General features: G+C 42.2%; 1 protein-coding gene across 1 annotated transcript; it reads left to right on the top strand.

Annotated features, from left to right (window-relative positions):
• Positions 1-269: 269 nt before the first annotated feature.
• mirr (iroquois-class homeodomain protein mirror) lies at positions 270-22,116 on the top strand. Its single transcript, XM_002048121.4, has 5 exons — positions 270-1,164; positions 4,256-4,933; positions 13,786-13,892; positions 16,361-16,665; positions 17,187-22,116. The coding sequence occupies exons 1-5, from the start codon at positions 1,123-1,125 to the stop codon at positions 18,170-18,172; spliced, it is 2,118 nt and encodes a 705-aa protein (XP_002048157.3). The 5' UTR covers positions 270-1,122; the 3' UTR covers positions 18,173-22,116.
• Positions 22,117-24,400: the final 2,284 nt, after the last annotated feature.

Genomic DNA, 24,400 nt, shown 5'->3' with positions numbered 1-24,400 from the left:
GGGAGAAACGAGTTTTGTTCACAGTCCCCGGCGCTCTCTCTCACACACACAGTCGCACCGGGCTTATCTGTGTGCATTCGAAGCGTATCTGTGTGCGTGTGTGTGTGTGTGAGTTGCTCTTGTGGTAGCGACGCTGCTTGTAGCTGCCGCTCGCTGCTGCTGCTGCTGCTGTGCTGTTGCTGTTGCTGTTGTTGCTGTTTTCGCTGTTTTCGATTGTCGGTTGTCGTGTAATTCCCATTTGTCGTACACTTTGTAGTTGCTCAAGAAACTCATGTTAGTCTACTTTTGGCTGTTACGCAGATTGTTCGTATCGTTCGTTCGTTCGTCAGTCAGCTTCAGCTCGTTCGTGCCTGTGTGCGCCTCTGCCTCTGTCAGTGCCAGTGCCAGCGCCTCTGTCAGTGCCCGTAGTGCCCGCAGCGCTAGTCGCAGCCTGTCGTGCCGCCTCGCCGCCTCGATTCCAAACAGTACGTGCGTTCGCCTTGCATTGGCTCGCCTTCGCCTCCGTCTCCGACTCCAACTCTGATTTCGACTCCGGCTCCGGCTACGGCTCCGGCTCAAACTTCGATACCGACTTCGTTTTCGCTAATGCCTTTGCCTTTGCCTTTGCATTTGCCACCACTGTAACCAGGCAGCAGCAGGCGCTAAGATTTTCATATATCGTAGTTCTCAATCGCAAACTGTTCCGACTTTTGGATTGTTTAACCGTTCAATCGTTTGACCGTCGGCATATGCGCACCATGAAAAAAGTGTAAAATTCGCGCTAGTTTTGAAATACATGTGGTGCACACCCACTCATACACACACACACACACACATACACACACGCGCACTTAAAGAGTGTTCGCTGGAAGTTACAAGAAATTCAACATAATTATAATACACCAAAAAAAAATATTACAATAAAAGAAAAAAGCAAATAAGAAATCAAAACAACTCAATTTGGAGAACCAACACGGAAGAAGTTCAGTTAATGCACAAGTTGCAGCTAAAAATTTTGAGTCCAATTCAAACGAATTTGGAAAATTGTGCGGCTTTTGCTTTGTTTTGTTCAAAATCGTGCCGTGCATTTTTTGAGTACACATAATTATTATTAGTTCAACCTGGAAAGCAAACCGAAATTAAATGACAGTGCACAGTAATGAAACCGGTGTCTGTTTAGTAATGGTAAGTACCACAAGCTTATCAACTAAGAAACTAAACTCAAACAACTGCCGAAAAAGTAACAAATGAACAGAGAGTATTTTATAATATCGGACTGACTAGATAACTAGGAAATAAATGGGAAATAAGTAGACATAAACATCTTAAACTCTATTGCTGATTAGACAAAGAGAATATTTGAAAAATCATACAGAAAATCAATAGGAATTCGTAAACTTAATTATCAGTTATTTCAAAACATAAAAAGCTTAGATGAACAGGCTTTAAGATTCAAATCCAATTTTCATAGCAGTTAAACAGAGATTTCAATTCGATTTCAGACCAACAAACTGTTTTTATATATATCATACGATATAAATACCCCACGAGACATCAATATTAAAGATCACAGACTTAAGATCTATGTGTTGAAAAAATAATCAGATTGTTCAATTTATATATTTATACCAGACGATCATGTTTTACTGATGTTCCACCTTACAGAACCAACTGTTAATGTATATATGTTATATATTTCGGAATGCAAGATTGTAATTTTCATAATGCTATTTTAATGAATAAAAAATATAACAAGACCAACAGGAATCAGTATATTTAGGTTCATAAAAGGGCTGGTATTAGTTTAACTATATATTCGTGTTCACTTAATGTTAAAGATGCAATGTCTAGGCAAGCCAGTCGTCTTCCCATTATTTTTATTCAATTTTTCCACCAATATTTCTCTTTAAAAAAACTCCTAAAATTTGCCCAAGATGAAAACAAAGTTTTAAAATATTTAAGCGAGATTTTCAAATTAATTTTCACTTGTTCGACAAGGTGTTAGTTGCAGCAAATTCGTCTTGACAGAGGCAGAGATCGGTAAAAAGCGCAAGAGGCAGAAGAGTGTGCGGCATGTGCAGGCATTTTTAAAAATAAATCGAAACAAAAGAAATTTCAAATCGATGTCTGCCAAATCCATTTTCAATCCCCAAATGTCAGACCATACATTTTTGGTGCCACATTCGTACAGCGTATTCGCTGTGTTTCTTGCCTCATGCCAGATCGCGGGCCAGCGGGGACATGTGTCCATACATGATACCAAATGATGGTGAGAGGGAGGGGGGGAGGGTTTAGGTGCGGAACGGGACAGTTGCGGGTGTATATAAACTACATAAAGACACTATACTACAGATAGGTGCATAACCGAACACGTACTAACTACTAGAGTGGATATCGCTATGCTTCTGTGTCCACACATTTGTGCGAGTTGTGTGTCTGTTGTGCTTCTGTGTGTGTATATATGCGTGTGTGTGTGTGTGTCTCTGTTTTCAAGAGCCAGCATGTTGTATGCCTGGTAATACGATCTACATAGAGTGGCAAATATGGCAAGTTAATGTTGCCTCTTTGGTCAAATGTAATCAATTCAACTTATACTTGACACTTCAGCGCCAACACACACACACACACACGCACACTGTCACACACACTTTGGCACATTAATTACAAATAAGTAACGAGAACAAGCGCTATGAAAAGAGCCCATAAAATGCTTGCGATAAACAAAACAACAACAGAACAACAAAAACAAATCATATGAAATGCAACTTGTAGAACAACAAAGAAAACTGAAACCGAAACCGAATCTGAATCTGAAACCGAAATATCCGAATTGAAGTCGCAGCGAAAATGCAAATCGCTGTTTAGATCGAAAATTCCTCTGTCACACACTCAGTATGTGTGTGTGTGTGTGTGAATGTGTGTGTATGGATATACAACACTTTCGAATAATTCTCAAGTTGTTGACTACACACAAGCATTTGTTTATACAAATACTCGATTCGATAGCGTTTTCCATTTTGGATGTTCCACTAGAGAAACTCACATGCCATGCCTCCAAATGTGTACATATATATATATATATATATATAACATATATATTGTCGCGTAGAAGACATGGCGTAGCCTGGCGATAAACATCCGCGGCGGCTGATTCAAAGGCGCCAACTGATAACCCCCATCAGCCCCATCAGAAACCCGAAAAATGGTCTTCATATGGGTCAGAGAATTAATTTTTAATCGCGTATGGCCACTTCAGTTGTTTAGAGTAGTCCGGCACGGGGAAGGGGCAGTGGTATGGGGTAGGGAAGGCGTTGCTTACGAGGTGGAGACAGTGCATCCGTCTATATCTGTGCCTATTTTGTGATATCGCTCACTGTGTTTGGCCGGCCAGATAAAAATCCAATCTAGAGCCTTGAAACATGAGTAAAATAAGAAGAAGAAAATGAAAAAAAAAACAAAAAAAAACCGGGCAAAGAGCCGACAACCAAGAGACCAAAATCGAGAAAAGTTTACGAAAGCAGCCAAAGAGACGATAATAAATAAAACTGAAACTTGTTTGTGTGTCTCTGCAGGCCGCATGTGCGAATGTGTGTTGTTGTTGTTGTTGTTGTTCTTGTTGCAGTTGTTGTTGTTGTTGTTGTTGTTGTTGTTCTTGTTGCAGTTGTTGCTGTTGCTTGACTAAAAGTGTTGACAAAAGTGCGCGATAGGCTTATGTGCACACACAAAAAACATGGGCACGGACCAAGATGCACAAAGCCCGTTTCCAGTCATTGGACACACAAGCACACAGATACACACGCACACAATCAAATTGCTCTTAGGACGATGTTGTCGTTGCAGTTGTTGTTGCTGTTGCTGTTGCTGCAGTTGTCGTTGCAGTTGGCCGCGCTGCCAGCAATCGGCTGTGTAATTTAAATCAATGTTGTCAATCGAAAACATGATTTGTTGTTAATGGCGGCCCCACTTTGATGATCGCCTAGGACATAGTCAAAGATGTGGCTATTAAGGGGTATCGGGCCTATTGGTTCTAGGGTCGGTTTGCTGTTTGCTCGTGTGTGTGTGTGTGTGTGTGTGTGTGTGTACACAAGAGACGCGCTTATCGCATTGATAAGAGGGGGCAACGATTTTAATTAAGTTTTGCCGCGCGCGCTGCTAGCTGCCAGCCAGGTACAGTAGACAGTAGACAGTAGACGGTAGACAGTTGGGAGTTGGCAGTAGTTTGTCCGCTTGGCATTTGCAATCGCTCATCTATTTGGTTTTTCTTTTTCACTTGCAGAATGCCGTTTCAACTCGCCTTGCTGCCTCATCGCCTACCACGCCCACTTCGAACGCCGCACAGACGCCGCTCTCACAGCCAGCATCATCGACGTTGCCACCGTTGCCAACGCTAGCGAATCCAACAACCGGCACCGGCACCGGCACGGGCACCAGCACCGGCTCCGGCCACGGCATTGGTGCCGGCCCGGGACCAACGCTTACCGCAGCCGTAGCTGCTGCTGCCGCCGGCTTGCCGCCGGGTGTGCCCCTGCCATTGACTGGGCCAGGCTCTGGAATGGTAACATCAACAGTGCCGCCGGGTGCTCGCTCCGGCTCACCGTGCTCGGCCGCTGTCACGCCATACGGCGCGGGATCGGCCGGCAGCAGCGCTGGCGCCGGACCATCAACAATGCCGTCTGTGGGCGTTGGACCGCCGCCGGGCGTGCCGCCAGCGCCAGGCTCTGGCAATCCGAATCCGAATCGCTGCTGTGACACCGGGCGCACCATCTACACGGATCCCGTTAGCGGCCAGACCATTTGCTCCTGCCAATACGATATGCTGAACTATCAGCGTTTAGCTGCGGCCGGTGGACTCGTCGCCGGACCCGGCGGCGTGCCGCTCGGCGTCTACCCAGAGGGCATGTCTGCCTACCTGTCGGGCATCGCCGCTGATCAGCCTCCATTCTACGCTAATCCGGTAAGTAAACGCGCGCATGCAAAACCCAGCTCAGTCCCGTCCAAATGCAGCCTGTTCATAACTCATGCGTCTTAACAATGGTGCAATAAATTTGTGAATTTGTCCAACGTCCGACCAGGGACCACCGTCATCGTCGTCGTCGTCGTCGTCGTCGTCGTCGTCGTCGTTGTAGTTGTAGTTGTCGTTGTCGTCATTTGATCGTGTGCCAGGGCCACGCACCAGGGCAAGGCAGCAGGGCCAGGCTTCCGAACATGTGTTGTCTTTCGTTTGGCTTTCGCTCTGCCCACTGGGCCTGGACCTGGGCCATTGGCATTCTAGGCACAGATTTGTCAAGACTTGGAGCTCTAAGTAGACCTTGTGCCTGGTGCCTATGCTTATGGCATGTCTGACCTTTTGGTGCTGACCAACCGCCGCCTGGTGAGCTCTGGCCTGGGTGATATTTCAAGCCGCATTATTCTGAGGCCACAGAACTAAGTTTGCTTTTCTGCTGCCTCCTCTGCTGCTGCACTGCCCGGCCATACAAAGGTCCTGTTACAGCATGTCCGGCGCTTCACGGCGTGTCCATTGTTCGCCGAATTATTTCTAATAGCAGCGTGTAATTTGCTTTTGTTTGCAAACAATTCTATTTGGTTTGACTTCCTTGGACCACATGCGGTGCCGAGGGTCACCTACCAGCGGTACGGTACGGCCAGGGGTCAGGACCCCCAACTGCGTCGCTGGCCGTGCCCCGACCGGATCTGCTGTGTGTGGCTTTTCAATTCGCTCGAATTTCAAATAATGAGAATCAATAGCTATTAGCTCGTTACTTGACACATGGATACGAAGACAATCAATTAGTCGATCGTCGTGAGTTAGACCAATAAAACAATATAGTACCAAAAAAATTGATAAAACTTGATTATGAAGTGTTGCTGGTTTTGAATATTATTATTTTTATTGTTATTTTCATTTCTTCATATTATTTTATTATATTATTATTATTTGACAGCCTTTCGCATCAGACGCTGATCATCTGATATAATTTATCTATGAAATTTATGAAAAGGGTATCCAAAAAAGTTGTGCGAATGTCATTGTCAAATTGAGGAGTCTTCCCAAACATATATTTTTTAACAGCACTACAAATTGAGCCAATAAAAGGGTCTCATTTTGAGCTGAAGCCTTTATTTGTCGTGTATGTTAAATTGTCTTCCTCAAACTCTAATTTTATGACAATCGCATATAAAACGCAGAAACTAATTTAAAATGCATTTTACAAGTGCATTCAGTGCGCAGCACTTGTGTTTGTGTGTGTGTTCGGGTGTGTGTGTGTGTGTGTGTGTATATAAGTTGATACAATATCTTGTAGGTGCTTGGGAATTACGTAACAGGATATGTTTACATTATATACTATGGCTAGATGCTCTTTCGTATGAATGCTATTTTGTATTCAGCATTAACTGACATTCGTATATATTGTGGAATATATTTTATATTTTTATTTATTTTACTGGCATATGTTTTTGTTTTGAGATTTAATGGCACAAAGAAAAGCTTTATCAAATATATACATTTTTGTTTAAATAATATGCATAAATTTATCTGCTGCTAGCAAATAATTCTTTATTTATATTTCCAAAAAAAAAACATGCATGAAAAATGTGAAATATTTAAGCAAAATGTCGATTTTAAAATTTAAATATTTGCGTTTGCACGTACTTTATTTAACAAATTTACGCTTCAGCATTGATTGTCAAATATAATTTTGAAATATGAAAATATTTAAATGAAGCTTCAATCTGTCAAAATCGGAAGAAAAAAAATCGAAATAAAAAACTAAGCGAACTTTATTTTGAACCAGTTTGTTCAAGATTTTTATGTTCATAATAGTTATATCAAATAAGTTAATACCTCTCTCGGCCGATATTCATAATTTAATCTAATCATACATAAACAAATGTGTTTGCCTATGTGTGTGTGTGTGTCTGACGCCACTAAAAACTGACCGGGTGAAAAAATCGATCGTCGTACTACTTACGAACATCAGCATATAATCATGTGTGTGTGTGCGTGTGTGTGTGTGTGTGTGTGTGCATAAGTATATTGATTTGCATTTGAAGAAGCTTAGGCAGCGGCAGCTGCCAGCCAAGCAGACAAAAAAAAAAAAACAAACCGGCCTGCCGCCAGTAGCTGCGGTTTTGCATAAATTTGGTTTTGTTTTGTTGCCGCTTTCGTATTGTCATTAAAGATACTTATTAAAAACACAACAAAAAAATATACAAAAATTCGTCGCATTTGAATTTATCGATTGGTGATTAAACACTGTCGCTCTCAATGCCTCCAAAGGCGCCTACGCTTCGCTGACGCAGCAGATTTATGCATAATATATATATATATACATATATTGTTTTGTGTATATATGTATTCGTGAGGAGAATGTCCATATATACGATCTGTCAACGCAGACTAACGTTCATATTAAAAGGTTAAAAGCTACTGTTTCAAAGTAAATTCTATAGCCATAAAAAAGCTATCTATTGTGCATGACTTTAGCTTCAAGCTCATTGCAAATGCGACAGAACATTACATAGAGTACATTGTAAATATTTACAATGAGCAACAATTTGGAAGTGTTGCCAAATTTTATTGCACTGGCGTTGCCAACTTTCGACATTTACCTCCCATAAAGATAGGACGGGGATAAGCGTTTTAACTGCAGGCTAAACATTTGCCAGGAGCTTTGAAAACGCGTCAGTTAACTATTGCGCGCGCGCCCTTGAGCAATAAAAGTTGTAATAAAATCAATGTCTCGAGCAGATTAATGCGTATATATAAATAACATATATAGATCGATGTGCATGTGTATTTGTGAGCTGGCCATGCATCTATAAGTGTATTCATATTGATTGAAAGCGTTTAAAATGGCAAAACAGTTTCTGAATTTTCCGGCGAAGCAGCTGCATAAATCATCCGGCGATCGTAATTAGTCAAATGCGGCATTTCTTTAGAGCCGCCGGCGCTAAACTGGAGCAATTTTTCTTAGCATCTACATATCATTCGGCCGGAGTTGTAAAAGTGTCGGCTCTGTGCGGTGGATTCATTACTTTGACACGAGCTGTCAAGCGGCTGTCATTTTGCCGCAGCACGGGAATATATTTTGTTGTCTTCCGAGCCTCTCGGCGACGCATGCTAAATGGTGGATGATGGCTGAAGGTGGATGTGGCACTGTGCTCGCTCTCTCTCACTCACTCTCACTCTCGGTCTCGCTCTCGGTGTGTCTTTTCGATGGATGGGCTGATGGTGCAACGGCGCGGCCCGCTGCTGTCATTTCAAATGGCATGAAACATTTGAAGAGCGCCGCCTGCCAACAAATAGGCCAGGCCGCGCCCGGTGTCGTTGAGGGCGTCGACTGGCGTATTTCGTACCTTATTAATAAATTTGTCAACACGCAAGTGACAGGCTGTCCGCCTGTGATCCGCCCCCAACCCCCAGCCAAAGTCAGCCAGCCGTCAGTTTATCTCTCTGTTTCGTTTATCCTTAAGGTTGACATTGACGTTAGCGCATATGTTGCATATCCTGGACGCAATCGCGTGATTCAGCTGCCGCTGCTGCTGCTGCCCTCGGCCACTGCCCAATTAGACAAACGCAATCATAGATATTTTTCGACGCAGTCCTATGCCGCCTTAAGGCAAGCACCGGGTGTTAAGCACTTGATGTTTTTCAGACCAGCAAAAACAACTACGACAAGCTGGACTCGATAAACGAGAGTCCAGCTGCAGCTGGAGTGGGACTGTGGGCTACGGGTCTATTGACTTTTTCATACTCTTACTAAGTGCCACAACATCATCAACAACAACAAGAATCTGCACATCTACATCAACGTCAATGTCAAAGGCAACAAGAACAAGAACAACAACAACAGCAACACAACAATGCAGGCATGAAATTTCGCACTCGACAATAATCTTACTCGGGGCCAACACAAAGTCAGCACAACGCACAAATGTGTATGCGGTATATAGATACCATGTATATCCATATCCTCAGCCAGGTCCTGCGGGAGCTACTGCAAAAACTTTGTGCCGCTGGCAACTTGCCTGCAAAATGTAACACAAAAAGCCAACTACAAATCGGACCACTCGCTTGCACCAATGCCAAATATGTTGGCAGGAGAGCCCAGCAGCACTCCCACAACATCTCGTCCACACATACTCGACAGCTCAGAAACAACCCCCAGTCGCAGTGTTCGCAGGAGCTGGTGAGGTTTGCCGGAGAACGTACATGCACTGATTTGTCAACTTTCAAAATGTCGAAGTGTCGTCCTCGTCCGTGTCCTCGTCCTCATCCGGGTCCTCGTTTTCGTCGTGTTGTTTTTTCGGGGGTTGCTGCCCTAATGGCAAGGTGACGGATCTGGAGCTGGGGCCCAGAACCAAGTACTAAATACATTTACCCATGCTACGGTCGCATTGTTGTTGCCGTAAGTGTTGTGGAAAGTTTTTGTGTTGCTGCCGATGTTGTTTGGCTTTTTGGCAAAGTTGAAAATGTTCGTTAACAGTAAATTTTGCACTCTTATGTACACACACACACACACACACACAACACAAGGCAGCTCTCTGGGTGTCTACGAGAATGTTTGAATGGCTGCCTACAACAAACAACAAATTAGCAGTCATGGCAACGCCAACAACGAACAACAACAACAACAACAGCAACAACAACGAACAACTGGAGCCAAGCAAACAAGCAGCAAGAACCACACTTACAACTTTCACATAACAACAACAGCTTCAGGCGTTCCACGCTCACAACGTTCACATCCATCCATTCCACATCCTCATCACAGTCACAGTACAACTTTATAAGCGCCAAGCGCAATAACTGTCAACTGCTGTGTGTGGAGCGGCACGAGGAGGCATCTCCTGAGGGATTGCTGGCGCTGGCGCTGGCGCTAGACGCTGCACGGATTCTATTTTGAAAGTCAAAATTGTCGCTGTCGTCAATCTCAGAAATCTGTTGATACCGATTCCCGATACCGATTCAGATTCTGATTCTGATTCTGAATCTGATTCAGCTGGATGCTGATTCAGATGCTGTTACTGATTCCATTCATTCTTCGGTCGCGGCTCGTTCCAATGAGTACAGACAGGAATGCGCTGCGTAAACGTGCGTTTATTTTTAAATCGAAGCAGCAATTAATTAACTCGACCCGTCATTACGCGCATCATTCGCATCGCGGCGCATCAGGCGACAGACCACAGGCAAACCGCAAGGCTGCACCCGTTCCGGAGATGTCGCCGTCGCCGCAGCCGGTGCCAGAGCCGCCTCCAAGTCAAATCGATTCGGGCAGTCGCGACGTGTCGGCCAATTGTCGGTGTTGGGCTATGTCCGTGGGACATCCATTGACGTTGGCGTGAAGCGCAGACAGTGTCTCACGATTTAGTTAACAATGAAAATCAGATGATGCCCTGTTTGTTCGTTTTTTTTTTTCATAAATTAATTAGTTTGCCGCTTCCCAAACGCCGAGGGTAGCCGTGAAATCGCACTCCACAATGCGTGAACCGACACAGCCCGAAGCGCTGCCCACTGTCACCAATGTGATCGAGATACGGATACCCACAACTCAATACAAGGAGGCAAAAGGCTACTGTTTTACTCGCAATCCATCTATTATTTAACATGCTGGAGCTTCCCTCCAAGCTCATTGTAAATATGATACAGCATTCTGTAGAATACCGTTAGCATGTGCTGTTATCCACATTGTAAATATTTACAATGAGCAGTTGCCAACTGTCGAATGCAAGTTAAACGTTTGGGCAACAGTAAACCAGTAACTGCAGACTAAATATTTGCCATGAGCTTTGACAAGCCTAAACGAACATGAATATTACGATTAATTCTGATCATAGAGCAATAATTGGAAAACCAACAAAATCTGTTCATAAGTTAGATAAAAATGTTCATCGTAGCACAACACGGTAAGAAAGTATCTCAGCCATATTATAGAAATGATGAATCGCATCCTGGCCTATGCAGACACATAAATTGTGTATATCACTTGCCATGCGCCTTGGCTCCATCCATGTCTGTTCTGGCCCAAATACTGTAGTGCTGTAATGGATGCTGCAGTAATGTTGTGGCTGTTGCCACTACCAGTAATAATAAACGCAAAACGTAGTTGCACACATGTCGTCTGTTCATGTTGTTAATATTTTGCATCACACGCAAGAATCTTGGGAGCTGTTCGCCGGTAGCGGAGGTGGACGACCGGCTGCCGTGCACCCTATGTAAGTGGTAGCAAACGCAACAATTTATGGGATGTTGCACCGAATGCGCTTCACTCGCATGTCCCTGTCCGTGTCCGTGTCCATGTCCATAGGCAGCACGCACTCCACACACACGCTCCACACAAAGAAAGAGATTGTATGGATTTGTTGGATGCGGATGCGGATACTCTGGATGCTGTTGCTGAACATGCTGCTGGTGCACGTTTGATAGTTGAATGCGATTATTGTAAAAGTTGTAAAAATGTAAACCGGTTCGGTTGCGATTCATTGAGGAATCGCCAGCAGAATCGGAATCAAAGTCGGGATCGGTATTGGGATCGGGATGCAACAGAAACTCCAGCTTCAGCTCCAGCTGGTAATTGATCGCTCGGTTAGGCAACTTTCGACCTACCGAGCCGAAGAAGACTTGAGTATTTGCTTGCATTCGAGAACTGTAATTTAATATTGTCAGAGTCTGCCAAAAGGTTGTAAAACGTTTTGCTAAATGACTTCTGCGAACTGCACGTTACGAGCGCTTCCTTGCAGTCGACCTGTCAGTAGACAACGACAACCACAACAACGGCCACAGCCGAGGGCCACGGCTCACAGCACAGATCTCTGTCGCCGGTTATCAGTCTCTATCGCTGCTTGGCTCAAAACTCACCACATGCTGGGCATGCGAACCTTCGACGAACCGACACGCCGACGGTCGTGGCCCTTAGCTGTTCCTCTCTCCTCTCCCACTGTCTCTCCTACTGACTCTGCCTGGCGATTGGCGTTGATATCGGTCCAAACAGCACAGCCAACGGCAACATTCTCATATTGGCGACACACAAATATTTCCGATTTGCTGCCAGCAGCAGCTCTCGTCTGATGGCCCAGCTAACAGAAACTGCAACTGCAACAACTGCAACTGTTGTCAGTCGCCTTAATGTCGTATATTCGCATACTTCACATGCGAACGGAAACTCCCCGCTGAAGACATACGGCGCAACTACAATGCGCTATCCGTGCGTTTGTCATGTACTGAGATGCGTATCAATCGTTGATATTACATCATGTTCAAGCCGTTGTCTGACCTTTGCCGACCCGTTATTGAGATACCCTATGAACGCATACAAGTAAGGCTTTAGCAACTAATATTCGCCTAGTTCCAGTCCAAATGTATTTTAATAGTATCAATCATATCAATTATGCTCAAGCTATTGGTAAGATATCTTTTACATATGGCAATAGTAGAATCTTAGGCTTGAACTATTTTAGTACATAAATCTATAGGAAGTTTGATTGCATCAAACTTCTTTTGTGCATATTTTTTTGTCCATCATCGCAGCAATTAAATGGATCGTTAGATCAGCTTCAAGCAGTTTTCTGACCTTTGACTGCCATCGCGGCGATACCGTATAATGATACCAAATAAAAACCGTGCTTCGTCATATGCTTTCACCACCTTTGCACACCTATACATAGGTATTTTTATCTCTTGTAATCGCTGAGAAAAAAAACCTCTTAAATAACGCCTATAAACGATGCCTCATTTTGGGTTTTAACCAATTTTTTATTAGGTATTCTCTGTTTTATCGTAGTTGGCTTCTGTTATCATTGCAGCAGCTGTTCTACCCCCCTCGCCCCTTCCCCTGTTGTAGCCCCTTTCTTTGGATTGGGCTCCGTGCAATCTTTAGGCCTGTTATCACTTGGTACACGACAAACAGCTGACATCAACATCTGTCGCAGTGAATTTAGACAAGACTAAATTACTAAATGTGTATATAAGTAATTGTCATGTTACACTTAATCAACAATACACATACACACACATGCCTCTGTGTGTGTGTGTGTGTGTGTGTGTGCGTGTATCTCTATCTATGGGCTTTTGTGATTTTAATTACGCGCTGTGGCAAGAGATGGCCGCAGCCCGACATATGTTTCATTTACGTCTACTTGTATTATGTACAAAATCCATGTATTCGCATCTCATTATCAAATTAAATAGTCATAGCTGTGAATCTGAAGTGAATATATATATTTATATATATATATATGTATGCAGACGTGGACGCGGATGCGGACGCCCTTTGGTCACGTCTTGTCCTCATGGGCGACAGATCGGCGCTAAGCTTCGTTTACTGCTCCGGCTTATCACTAAATATTGCTGTACAATGGGCCGAATTCAATGTTCATAAACATTGGCTACAATTTTTACCCACTGTGCCAATCGATGCAGTTCCTCTTCTATAGAGTTGGCTTTCCTTTCGACCAATTCGTAAATGCTTAGCTTAGTCGAAAAGGAACCTAATTTCCTACCGATCACTCGTATATTATATGATTTTGTTGGCCAACATAAAGATTCTACTTTGTCCCATTGTAAGCAGCGTTCTGATAACGCATACCTCCCAAAAATAAGTAGATGAAAGCGTAAAATATGTACTAATGATTTGTTTAACATGATTTTTAATAATTTCGGTTCAAGGTCTTGGCTATTGGTCAAGCAGTTCAACATATTCATTTTTCGAGAGATTATAGCCACATACAATATATTTAGTATGTGTAGAACATTAATTGTAATTAAACATGCCAAAGTTAATAGATTATGCTTTTATTCGATTGCAGGCCGGCATTGATTTAAAGGAGAACCTGGTGGCCGGAGCTGCACCATGGCCGTATCCATCAATGTATCATCCGTATGACGCAGCCTTTGCCGGTTACCCCTTCAATAGGTAAGTGCAGCAGATGAATAACAATAATTTGACATTGAGCCAGCAAGCCAACACAATCAGGAGTGTGTCGGCATAGAGATTTGCTATTTAAACAAAAAGACTCAACTCTGAACGGGCGAGAACATGAACGGTGGTCCGACAGGCGATCAACGCCAACACATCAGCCCGGAGACGTGACCAGCACATGAATACCATATGCTCAACTAGGGCGCGGCCCTGGCCAACAGCAGCAACTACAGCAACAGCAACAGCAACAGTAGTAGCCAGCAATAATAATAATACATCAGGAGTAGGCACAGTGACTGTTGAAAGTTTTGTGCCACAGTTGCGTGCAGCTGCATTCAAAATGCCAGCCAAATTCGGTGCTCACCTTAGCCGCAATGTGCGTAAAAAGTAAAAGCCATGCACATTGGCACGCACAAAAGAAAAACAAGCCAGCTATGTTCGGGAGTACTCGACTGACAGATACCCTGAACATTTGAAATGTCTTCGACGAGTACTCACAGCAGTTGTGCTTTCCTTTGCCAATTTCAATCCAATTATGTACAAGAGTGCAAAACTGTACTTATTAGAAATATGATGTTTTCAGTGTTTTACTATACTACAGCACAATTTCCAAATTTGATGTCTCCAGCTCCTTTAAGCATCGACTTATGCCCAAAACAATGTATAAATCCAATTCGAAACAAGTCTAGAGACTAGCCAAGAATATATTTACTTCCTGCAAGCTGCTACCAAAAGCAATCCAGCCCCTTTCCATCATATTCAATGGGTATGCGTATAAAAACAATAAAACACACGCATATATTTGATTTTCTATCATTAACAACAATTTATTTGCTTGTAATTGATGATCGGCCGACGGGCGTTGGCGGAGTGGCCGCTTCCGCTGGACGACAACGACGACAACGCAGAGCGCAGAGTATTGCCCATCGACACACATCGATATTTCCAAACAGAGTTGTCCGTTTAAACAAAACAGCGACAACATCCCGTCACGTCAGGTAGAGCGCTGGCTGGCTGCTCTCTCATTGTTTCCACAGTAATTGACACCCATAACAAAAATTTGAAAGTTGAGTCATGTCGTTGCTGAGCTTCTTGTTTTTTTTGTTGTTGTTGTTGTTGTTGTCTATCGAATCATATTCACAATAAATCAATTTTGAGTTATTTCGCCGTGACGTGCTGCCAGAGAACTGCAAATTCGATTCCGAATTCAGTGGATAAAGCTGCAAAGAAATTTGTGGATGTGTGCGTTCGGCCCCACCTTGTCCGATTAAAAAGGGGCGTGTACGCAAGCCCCCGCTGCATTGTTTGACAACGGCATCCATATCCACGTTCACATCTACAGCCACACGTGTGTGCGGGCTGAGGCAAAAAGCCGCCGGACGTTGATAGGAAAATTAAAAAAATTTATTCAACTGTCAAGTGATCAAAGGCAGTGAGTGGCTGTCGGCGCAGGTGTTTTGCACTCGGCGACACTTCGTTTTCAAATTTAAATTAATTAATGCAACGCACACAGAGCACACTCTCGCACACACACACACACACACACACACAAACACACAGACTGGCATCGGCGGCAACTGCCGCGAAATGGCAGTTGCAGTATCCGACTCCGAGTCCGAGTCCAGCAGTTGTGCAGCTGGCTGGAAACTACAAATGGGACAGCTACATATGTACGCATATCTGCTGTTCCGCTGCTGTCTATGGATGCACTTGTGCATATATACACATGTATAAAACATGCACACACACACACACAACACAGACAGACGCACAGCCAGACACACATAGCTCCATGTCCATGTTAGCTGCCCACAAAAAACGATAAAGGACAGTCGCGCCCATTGCAATTACCATGGTCAGCTCCGAAATGTGTTGCCCGACCGCAAACTGCAGCATGTGTACATAAATGTCGCTGGCCACTGCAGACAGGCGGCCCATTGCACATTTGGCTAGCAAATGTGTTTATTATAAACAAATGTTCCAGCGAGAGTGAGCCAAACTGCCCGCCCATCGATGATGCGCTCCCAAATGAAACCGAACTGATTCGAATTCCGAATTCCCATTAATTTGTTGTTATGAACCGACCTTAAAGCCAAATCAATTGCCCAAAAGGCAGCTTGACCGAAACCTGAACCAATAAAAGGAATAATAATAAATTTAAATTTAAATTTTTATTATTTCAAATTCCGAAAATATAAAACAAAGCAAAGGTTATGCTTTAGATAGGGCCTGGTTCAGTTCGAAGCAGCTAATACTTTTCTTGCTGGTTCGCAGCGCTGCATAAACTCAGCTTGGAAACAGTTGGGCCCGTTAAATTAGCTAGACTCTGTGAAAACCGGTGCTCCCATTATTTTTGCCACCTGTGTACTGCTCTGTATAGCCGACGGTCGTTCGACCCAAACCCTTCCCTTGTGTTAAAGGTCGCTCTCTCTAATCTTTTGGCCTTTATTTTTTGATTGCAGCTATGGCATGGATTTGAATGGTGCCCGGCGCAAGAACGCAACGCGCGAGACGACATCAACGCTCAAGGCCTGGCTGAACGAGCACAAAAAGAATCCTTATCCCACGAAGGGCGAGAAAATAATGCTGGCGATTATCACTAAAATGACGCTCACCCAGGTATCCACCTGGTTTGCAAATGCGAGAAGAAGACTGAAAAAGGAGAACAAAATGACCTGGGAGCCAAGGAATCGAGTCGACGACGATGATGCTAACATTGACGACGACGATGATAACGATAAGAACACGGAGGAAAACGATTTGCTAGGTAAGTGAATAACTCCAAAGTCTATAAAAAACAAGAGTTTCTCGTGACTGATTAATCGGCTGAGTGAGTGATTGACTAACTGAATGACCGATGAACTCCATAATATATATTTATATTCTATATGAATTTTATCGTGACTGATTGATTGACTGAGTGAGTGACTGACTGACTGAAGAGGTCCATAATCTCTATATGAGTTTTTGGTGACTGACTGATTCGTAGACTGAATGACTGATTGATGTACAGTGCTAACCATATGATCTAGTTTGTGCTGTAACTGCGTTTTGTAAAATTCCACCTGGAAGTGTGGAAAATTCGTGGAAAAATTCAACGGTTGTGTGCATATTATTATTATTATTATTTTGTTAACTATCCAATCAACTTTTACCTCAAAAATCCTTTAAGAGGAAGCAGTGCGAAATAAATGTACAGCCTTGGACTTATTTGTTTTATAATGAATTCGAAATTACAATTTTCAAATACCCTTGTATACTTATTTGGCCACAATTAACTCATTGCAGATGCAAAGGACTCTGGCCTGGGCTCAAATGATGACAAGGACCGTATCGGGCGACTGGGCGATATGATGACCGACCGGCCCGGCGAGAGCAATAACAGCGAATGGTCTGAGTCGCGGCCCGGTTCGCCAAACGGCTCGCCAGATCTTTACGACCGACCTGGCACCCATCCGCTGTTCCATCCCGCCGCCCTGCATCATCACTTCCGGCCACCGACTGGCTCGCCACCGGACATAGCCGCCTACCACCATCATCAGCAGCAGCTACTGCAGCAGCATCAGCAGGCGCAGCAGAATTCACTGCAAACTGCTGTTGGCGGCACTGGGGCCAGTTTGGCCGTGAAGCCGCGCATCTGGTCGCTGGCCGACATGGCCAAGGATGGCAAGGAGTCGAGCTCGGGCAACAAGGATAACTCGCCTGCTGGCGAGCTGCCACCGTCTCAGCCGGCGTTCTATGGCCATGCGGGTCACAACCAGCATCCGTCTCCGGGCAAGATACTCTCGCCGCTGGCCGCTCGCATACCCAACTATGCGCCATATGTGCGTCCGGATTTGTATCGCGGCTTCTATGGACCGGCTGCAGCTGCTGCCGCCCATTTGAGTGCACCCACGCAGGAGTTTCTGGAGCATCAGCGGCATTTTGGTGCCAGTCTAGCGGCTCACAACGGGCTCGGCATGAATCCGTTGCTGTGGAAGGCGGCCGTGTCCGGTGCAGCAGGTGGCCAGCACTTTGCGCCACTCAGCCTGACAACCAGCAGCAATGCGGGACCAGCACAGGTGGCACCGCCGCCGGGTGCATCGCCGTCAGCGTCCAGCTCGTCGTCGTCGATGGGCTGTGATGTGGTGCATATACCCACCAGTGGAACGCATTCGACAGTGCAGCATATGATCGGGCCAATATCCAGCAATTCGACCTCTTCATCGTCCTCCTCCAATTCCGGGAAGATCTCGCCTGGTGTAAATGTCGTCAGCCTAAGCGGCAAGCCATGACACCCATCGCAATCGCACTCGCACTCAGCCTCAGCGTCCGTGTCGGCGTCGGCGTCCCCTGATCCGTACGCATTGCCGCCGGTGGTTGCCAATGGATCAGCCGCATCTCCGATTTCGGCATTCCGGTCCCTGTCGCTGATCGCCATACGGGAGCATCACCTGCAGCAGCAAGCACCAAAGCTGGCGCTGCTACGGCCGTAGCCAGGCACGGATTTCGGGTCATGTCAGCGAGCAGGGCGCCCGGCTATCGAGCTAGTTTAGATCAGTTCCTGTAGCAGATCGGGCAACTTTCGGACAATAATTTACATGTGATTATTCGGTATTTTGATTAAACGCCGCTTACACCAAATAGCAAGAATCATCCCGCTGGTTCAGCAGCGGTTCCATTGACACAACAGCCGCATCAAACTGTCAAGGACTTTGTGCAATTTTGTGGGAATGCAAATCCTAAATCTAATTGAAAATACATTAATTTTAAAATACATACAACTTACGCAATCAGAGCTTATAGGAAGTAAATTTGTAAGAGTTAGTGAAAAACGACCCCAATGACAACTAGCAACATACAAAAAACACACACATAAAAAACAAAAATGCAGATTAATATATGTATCTCGAGCACAGGAACCCAACCCAAGCCCAAATATAGCCTGATCCACACTCTCTCACACACACCAAGTAACCAGTTGGTGCTTCTGTTCGATTAGCTGTTAGATTAGAATCACAAAGCTGGTTCGAACCCCGCACTCCCCATGTTATGCCAGCGCTTTGAGATCTAGCAAAGTAATTATATACATATATTTTTTTGACCTTCACATATAATTGGCTTCAGACCGGCGCTGATCTAAGCGGTATCAACAATATGTACCATATATACATATAGATATATATATGAGTATCTTACACATATTAAGTTAATTGAAGTACCATGTCATATGCTTGTATCGGGTGGACATAAAACATATCAACGTCACCAAGCTCCAATCCAATCCCTGGATCCAACACATACCACACCAACCGCCCGACCGCCCGACCACCCGACCGCCCTGACCCAAACCAAATATGCAAGTAAATGCGAGCAATGATTGATTTAGTTGTTTATTGTTTTTATTGTCTTAAGTTCAAACTTTGTTCCTGTCGTTTGTAAATTTAATTTATTGTATTTGTATGTATATGTATGTATTTATTTGATAAATTGGCAAATCACGATTTACCTACTTATACTTAGTGTACGAATATACATATATACATAAATATATATATATAAATATATATATATATATATATAGTGACATATCCATAGTCGCACCCACCCTTTAACATAACTTAGCACATAAGCATAAGCACAATTATAAACATTTCTAATATTGTAAACAAAGAGCCTGGTGATAACATCGACATTGGTCAAGATCAAACTGTCCCCCTTTGGTAGACATAAACAATTCACCCTAAATATCACGCCACTGTCAATGTTCCCATCAGAGTACTATCCCACGCATAATTGCTGACGCAGCTCAAACTTCACTCAATTTTGACTCAAACTCTCTCAAAGCGAAGTTTGCTAAGCGACCGCAACAGTTAGATAAATCAGTTCATATTCGGGAAGCAAATCTGAATGTACTCAACAAAAGTAGCCGTTAAGTGAAAATAATAAATTGAAATATATTTTTTTATAGTAACCTAACGTGTAAAACTTAATTGGCGCAGCCGGTAGGATACGTCGGGAAAAATTAAAGATCGCTAAAGGATAATTAATTCCCAGATCTAACGCACAATCGCGACCGAAAGTGTTGTCGGAGTGTAATAAAAATTTTCTCGAATACGTATCCGCACAAGAACCTTCGGGTCATTAGTAGCTTAATAATATTGACCCTTTGGGCAATAAAGCTACTACAGTTAATAACGACTGGCTTTGCATATCGTTTGATCCCTGCAATACGTTATTACTGAGTCTTTTTAAGACACACACACAAAAAAAAAAAAAAACATTTACACAATAATCCATCACAAACTTTAACTTAAAATAAAAGTGCAAAATCAAAGAACAATAAAGTTCAAACCTACAAACTCAAAACTATTCAAAAAAAAGTGTATTACACCAAGATGACAATGGAATTATCAGAACAACACCTCAACCAGGCCCTTTCACAACTTAGACAGGTGCCAAGCTTTGACGGATCAACGGATCAACTAAACGCCTTCATTAAAAGGATAGATTACATCCTACACCTGTATCCAACCCGAGATGTTAGACAACATAGCATCTTATACGGAGCCATCGAATTGCAAGTCACAGGAGATGCTCAGAGAATATCACAAAGGACAGCAGCCAACACTTGGCAGGAGCTGAGAAACGCATTGATTGAAGAATACAAAGTGCAGACACCATTTGAAGAACTCCTTCGACGCTTATACAACACGAATTACCAAGGAAACGTCCGTAAGTTCATCGAGGAGCTCGAGAATAAATCTTTTGTTATTTTAAATAAGTTAGCACTAGAAAATATACCTAGCAATACAACCCTTTATACAAATGCTATGAATAACACAATCAAAGATGTTATTACAAAAAAATTACCAGATAGGCTTTTCATGATGTTAGCCAGACACGACATTACGTCGACACAAAAACTAAAGCAAGTAGCTCAAAGAGAGGGATTATATGAAAATAGCGTTACTGAAAAACCTAAAAATAATAATGTTCAGGGAAATCCAAATAACAATCGTAGGAACATGGGAAATTATCAGCAAAATGCTAACCCAACCACCATTTCAAGTGGTTATTCCAACACAAATCAGAGTTATCACGCACAAAATAAACAGCACAATAAGTCCGAAGACAATCAGAAAGCTCACCACGAGTTCCAACAGAAATTAAGTCAAGGTAGATACCAAAATCCCTTAAACTACCAAAATCAGTCCCATTCACGCTTGAATGCACCAAACCCTCCGACTAAACGTCAAAGAGATAGTAACAGTGGGCAGATGAAAATGGATACATCCGAAAATTTTCATCAGCAAGCCTCGGAACAAACAGAAGAAATCCATTCATAAAATTGATTATGAATGACGAAGTTCTAAAATGTGTCATCGACACAGGTTCAACCATTAATCTAATGAAAACTAACCGCTTAAATTTTCCAGTTTACAACGAAACATTAAAGGTTCACACCATAAATGGTGTTATTGAATTAAAACAAAGTATACGATTAGGAGCAAGCAAAATTTGTCCGAGCAAACAAAAATTCTATATTCACGACTTCTCAGAGCATTATGATGTTCTGATTGGGAGAGAATACCTTGAGGCATGTCAAGCAAAAATAGACTATGCACAAGGATCCGTAACCTTAGGAGAATTTAACTTTTGTTTTAGATATAATGACGAAGAGGTCGAAGAGGACATGACCGCACAAGAGTGCCTTGATCCACCCTCAACAGAGGACAGACCATTTAACTTCGCTATAAATAATGAATTAATAGAAAACAATGAGTTTAGGCTAGAGCACCTAAACTCAGAAGAAAAAGAAAAAATAAAAAAAGTTTTACATGAATTTCGTGATATCCAGTACCATGAAGGTGACAATTTGACTTTCACTAGTACAATTAAACACAAAATTCTAACAAAACATGAGGACCCAATTTACAAGCGTCCATACAAATATCCTCAAATATACGATGAGGAAGTAAATAAACAAATAAGCGATATGATAAAACAAAATATCATACGTAAATCCAAATCCCCTTACTGCTCACCAGTAATAATCGTTCCAAAGAAAAACGATGCATCTGGAAAGCAAAAATTCCGGTTAGTCATAGATTACCGCAATCTCAATGAACTAACTATTAATGATAAATACCCTATCCCGATCATGGATGAAATATTAGACAAACTTGGAAAATGTCAATATTTCACAACCATTGATCTAGCCAAAGGCTTTCACCAAATCCAAATGGATCCTGGTTCAATACCCAAGACCGCATTTTCGACTAAACATGGCCATTACGAGTACACTCGCATGCCATTTGGTCTTAAGAATGCACCTGCAACGTTCCAACGTTGTATGAACAATCTCTTAGAAGATTTAATTTTTAAGGATTGTCTGGTCTACTTAGACGACATTATTATTTTTTCCACTTCATTGGAGGAACACATTTTGTCGCTACAAAAGGTATTTAAGAAGCTTAGAGAAGCTAACTTAAAACTACAGTTGGATAAATGCGAGTTTATGAGAAAAGAAACTGAATTTCTCGGTCACATCATCACAACTGAGGGTATAAAACCAAATCCCAACAAGATACAAGCAATTGTCAAATTCCCAATTCCAAAAACCCCAAAAGAAATTAAATCATTTCTAGGATTATGTGGTTTCTATAGGAAATTTATACCAAATTTCGCTAATATAGTAAAACCATTAACACTTAAATTAAAAAAGGGAGCAAAAATCAATATAAAAGACAGAGACTACGAACTAGCGTTTGAAAAGCTAAAAGTACTCATAACATCCGACCCAATTTTAATATACCCTAACTTCGAAAAACCATTTTCATTAACTACAGACGCGAGTAATATGGCAATAGGGGCCGTCCTTTCGCAAGAGCATAAGCCTATATGCTATGCAAGTAGAACTCTCAACGAGCATGAGTTAAATTATTCAACGATTGAAAAAGAATTATTAGCAATCGTTTGGGCCACTAAATACTTTAGGTCCTATCTCTTTGGTCGACAATTTCAAATCCTTAGTGATCACAGACCACTCGTCTGGTTAAATAATATGAAAGAACCTAACATGAAATTACAAAGGTGGAAGATCAAGCTAAATGAGTTTGATTTCCAAATTAAATACGTCCCAGGAAAAGAAAATTATGTGGCAGATGCTCTGTCCAGAATTCAATTAAACGAAAACTTCTTAGGCGAAGATACAATTAGCACAAGAGCAACAATACATAGTGCTCAAGAAGACAACAGTAACCATTTACAAATCACAGAAAGACCACTTAATTATTATAATCGACAAATAGAATTTGAAAAAGGAACCGAGAACGAAACAAAAGTTACGAATTACTTTCACAAAACCAACATAAAAATTACGTACAAAGACATGACTAATACGCATGCCAAAGAATTAATAAAAGAATACTTATGCACAAAGAAAAGTGTGCTATACTTCCACAACGAAGCAGATTTTCCAATTTTTCAAGAAGCCTACTTAGAAATAATAAGTCCGAATAATTCAACAAAGGCAATGAAAACTAGTACAAAATTAATAGACCTTCAAACATACGCAGAATTCAAAGAATTAATATTAAAAAAGCACAAAGAATTATTACATCCAGGAATTGAAAAAACTATCAATTGGTTCAAAGAAACCCACTATTTCCCAGATTATCAAAATCTAATTCAAAATCTAATAAATGAATGTGAGATTTGCAACATCGCAAAAACAGAACACAGAGATACAAAATTAACTTTCGAAATAACTCCGGAAATCGCTAATATCCGAGAAAAATATGTAATGGATTTTTACATAGTAGGAGATAAACAATTTTTATCTTGCATTGATATCTATTCAAAATTTGCATCATTAATAGAAATAAAAAGTAGAGACTGGCTAGAAACCAAACGAGCTATATTACAAGTGTTCAACCAAATGGGTAAACCCATCGAAATAAAGGCAGACAAAGACTCAGCTTTTATGTGCACAGCTTTACAATTATGGCTAAAATCAGAAGCAGTAAATATTAATATAACCACTAGTAAAAACGGTATATCCGACGTAGAACGATTTCATAAGACAGTTAACGAAAAACTAAGAATCATTAACAGCGACTCAGACGTCGAAAATAAACTTACAAAATTTGAAACTATACTCTACACGTACAATCATAAAACAAAGCACAAAACGACTAACAGAACACCAGCGGACATATTCATATATGCAGGTACACCAGAGTATGACACTCAAGCTAATAAAGAAAAACTAATAAATAACCTCAACAAAAACCGAAGAAACTTTTAACAATTTAATTGAACAAAGTAAAGAATTCAATAACCTTATACAAATCGAATACCTAGTAGAAAAATTAAACAGAGAAATAAACGGCTTAAAAATAGCCAAACGTAGCAAAAGAGGTTTAGTTAACATAGTAGGAACAGCATATAAATACTTATTTGGAACATTAAATCAAGAAGACAAAGCAGAAATTGAACAAAAAATAAGCAACTTAGCA

The sequence above is a fragment of the Drosophila virilis genome, chromosome 3 (assembly GCF_030788295.1).
Source record: "Drosophila virilis strain 15010-1051.87 chromosome 3, Dvir_AGI_RSII-ME, whole genome shotgun sequence".
Lineage (NCBI taxonomy): Eukaryota > Metazoa > Arthropoda > Insecta > Diptera > Drosophilidae > Drosophila > Drosophila virilis.
Note: the sequence above shows the minus strand (reverse complement) of the source record. Positions and strands in the feature narration are given on the sequence as shown.

What these genes read in the sequence shown, in the direction of transcription:
- mirr (XM_002048121.4), top strand. Translation starts at nt 1,123, where the DNA reads ATGACAGTGCACAGTAATGAAACCGGTGTCTGTTTAGTAATG. An exon ending in CCGGTGTCTGTTTAGTAATG is followed by an intron (nt 1,165 to 4,255) that starts GTAAGTACCACA and finishes TTTCACTTGCAG; the next exon opens with AATGCCGTTTCAACTCGCCT. An exon ending in GGAGGAAAACGATTTGCTAG is followed by an intron (nt 16,666 to 17,186) that starts GTAAGTGAATAA and finishes AACTCATTGCAG; the next exon opens with ATGCAAAGGACTCTGGCCTG.